This window comes from Octodon degus, unplaced genomic scaffold (genome assembly GCF_000260255.1).
Source record: "Octodon degus isolate 3935 unplaced genomic scaffold, OctDeg1.0 scaffold00434, whole genome shotgun sequence".
In the NCBI taxonomy this organism is placed as follows: domain Eukaryota; kingdom Metazoa; phylum Chordata; class Mammalia; order Rodentia; family Octodontidae; genus Octodon; species Octodon degus.
In genome coordinates this window covers 327,776-330,010 of record NW_004525010.1, presented here as the reverse complement: position 1 = coordinate 330,010, position 2,235 = coordinate 327,776, and the positions used below count along the sequence as shown (strand labels likewise).

The following is a 2,235-nucleotide window of genomic DNA, read 5'->3' as shown; positions in this document are numbered from 1 at the left end:
ATCTAGACATAGACTAATTCATCTTATTGTGTACCTCTAAACCACCTTATAGGTATACATAAACCTGCTACTCAAGCTTCTTAAAGTGAACAATAGTGACAAAAATGTTTAAAAATAAACCTAAAATGATCTGAAGGGAGTCCATTTTTCCTAAAATTCTTGTTGCACTGCACAAAATAAACTAAGAAGAAAATTATTTTAATTACATAAAAATTATTCTACCTGGGCTGGGGAGATAGGTCAGCAGCCTAACTGCCTGCCTGAAAATCACAAGGCCCCAGGTTTAGTCCTCAGTAGCACATGCCATGCCAGCACTGGAACTCTGGGCACACCATGCCAGCCAATAAAACTGGCTGTGGTGGCATGCACCTGTAATTCCAGAACTGGGGAGGCTGAGACAGGTGGATCACTATGAGTCTGTGTTTGTAGCGAAAACCTGTACCAAATAATAAATAAATGAATGAATGAATAAATAAATAAATAAATATTTTTAAGTTATTCTATCTATAAATTAACTCCTATGTTTGTTTGTTTTAGAGTCATCAAATGACCTGTGGTAAATTACTACAAAGATCTACAATAGAGTAATTATTGTCAATTTATCTATTCATTATATATTGGGATAAAAACCTCAAGAAACGACAGGTATGGGAGATTATAAGGAAAAGCAAGATAAATTGTAAACCATGTGCATCTCTTTTTCTATAACATCAAAATAATAATAGATCTAAGATTAATTAAATAAAGCATCTTTTGATAGGTGAAGTCATAGAAAATGGAACTTCTACTCTTTAAAATACTTTTTTACTGTATAAATATATAAGAATGCTGTTTAAAGTTAAGTAATAAAATAATCTCAAATTTAAAACACTGATTTCTACATTTATTAAAATATTAGATTTGATATATTTATAATGAAATATTCTTATGCCATCAATTATTACTAATACAAATGAGTAGTAAAATATTGGTGCTAACTGTGGCTTTTTTTTGTTTAGTTGCTCTACTGGAACTTTTCTCAATTGAAAAACTGGATCATAAAAATGGATCTTTTGTGACCGAGTTTATTTTATTAGGATTGTCTGGACAATGGGAACTTCAAATTTTCTTCTTTGGGATATTTTCTTTGATCTATGGTGCTACTTTGATAGGAAATATCCTCATTATGGTCACGGTAACATTCACTTCCACTCTTCATTCTCCCATGTACTTCCTCCTTGGAAATCTCTCTTTTCTGGACATGTGTCTGTCCACTGCCACAACACCCAAGATGATCACAGATTTGCTCACTGAACACAAGACTATCTCAGTATGGGGCTGCATGGTCCAAATGTTTTTCATGCACTTCTTTGGGGGTGCTGAGATGATTCTTTTGATAGTCATGGCCTTTGACAGATACATAGCCATATGTAAACCCCTACACTATAGGACCATCATGAGCTACAGATTGCTAAGAGGGTTCGTGATATTTTCATGGGTAATTGGTTTTATACACACAATGAGTCAAATGTTATTGACAGTGGACTTGCCCTTCTGTGGCTACAATGTCATAGACAGCATATTTTGTGATCTTCCACTAGTGATCAGGCTTGCTTGTGTTGAAACATACACCCTGGAGTTATTTGTCATTGCTGACAGTGGGTTACTTTCTTTTATCTCTTTCATCATGTTGCTTATCTCTTACTCTGTCATTCTGATCACTGTCCAACAAAGATCATCTGGAGGGCTCTCTAAGGCTCTCTCTACATTGTCTGCTCACATCATTGTGGTCACTCTTTTCTTTGGACCCTGTATCTTTATTTATGCATGGCCATTCAGTAATTTTGCAAGCAATAAGACCCTTGCTGTATTTTATACTGTCATCACTCCCTTACTGAATCCTATTATTTACACTCTGAGAAATCAGAAAATGCAAGAGGCCCTCAGAAAATTATTGTTCCAACGTATTGTAGTCACATGGAACTTCTAGATTTTCAACTTTACGATTAATGCAATTTTCATATAAACTATTATAAAATTAATTGAATAAATATGTACAATATATTGTTCAATGTTTTCATATTCCAACTCCTTCCTGAGGAAAATGGAGTATTATTCAGCTATGTAAAGCATAAATTCAAGGCTTTTGTAGATAAATGAATGTAGCTAGAGACTATATTGGTAAGTGAAATAAATAAGATTCACATGTCTAAGCATTGCATTGTCTCACTAGTTTGAGAACTTGAAAGAGTAATG

At 33.9% G+C, this 2,235-nt stretch overlaps 1 protein-coding gene across 1 annotated transcript; it reads left to right on the top strand.

Moving 5' to 3' along the window:
- Window positions 1-952: 952 nt before the first annotated feature.
- LOC101561668 (olfactory receptor 4L1) lies at window positions 953-1,969 on the top strand. The gene has a single exon (XM_004648544.1). The coding sequence runs from the start codon at window positions 953-955 to the stop codon at window positions 1,967-1,969; it is 1,017 nt and encodes a 338-aa protein (XP_004648601.1).
- Window positions 1,970-2,235: the final 266 nt, after the last annotated feature.

Coding starts and splice junctions, on each gene's coding strand:
- LOC101561668 (XM_004648544.1), top strand. CDS start 953: ATGAGTAGTAAAATATTGGTGCTAACTGTGGCTTTTTTTTGTTTAGTT.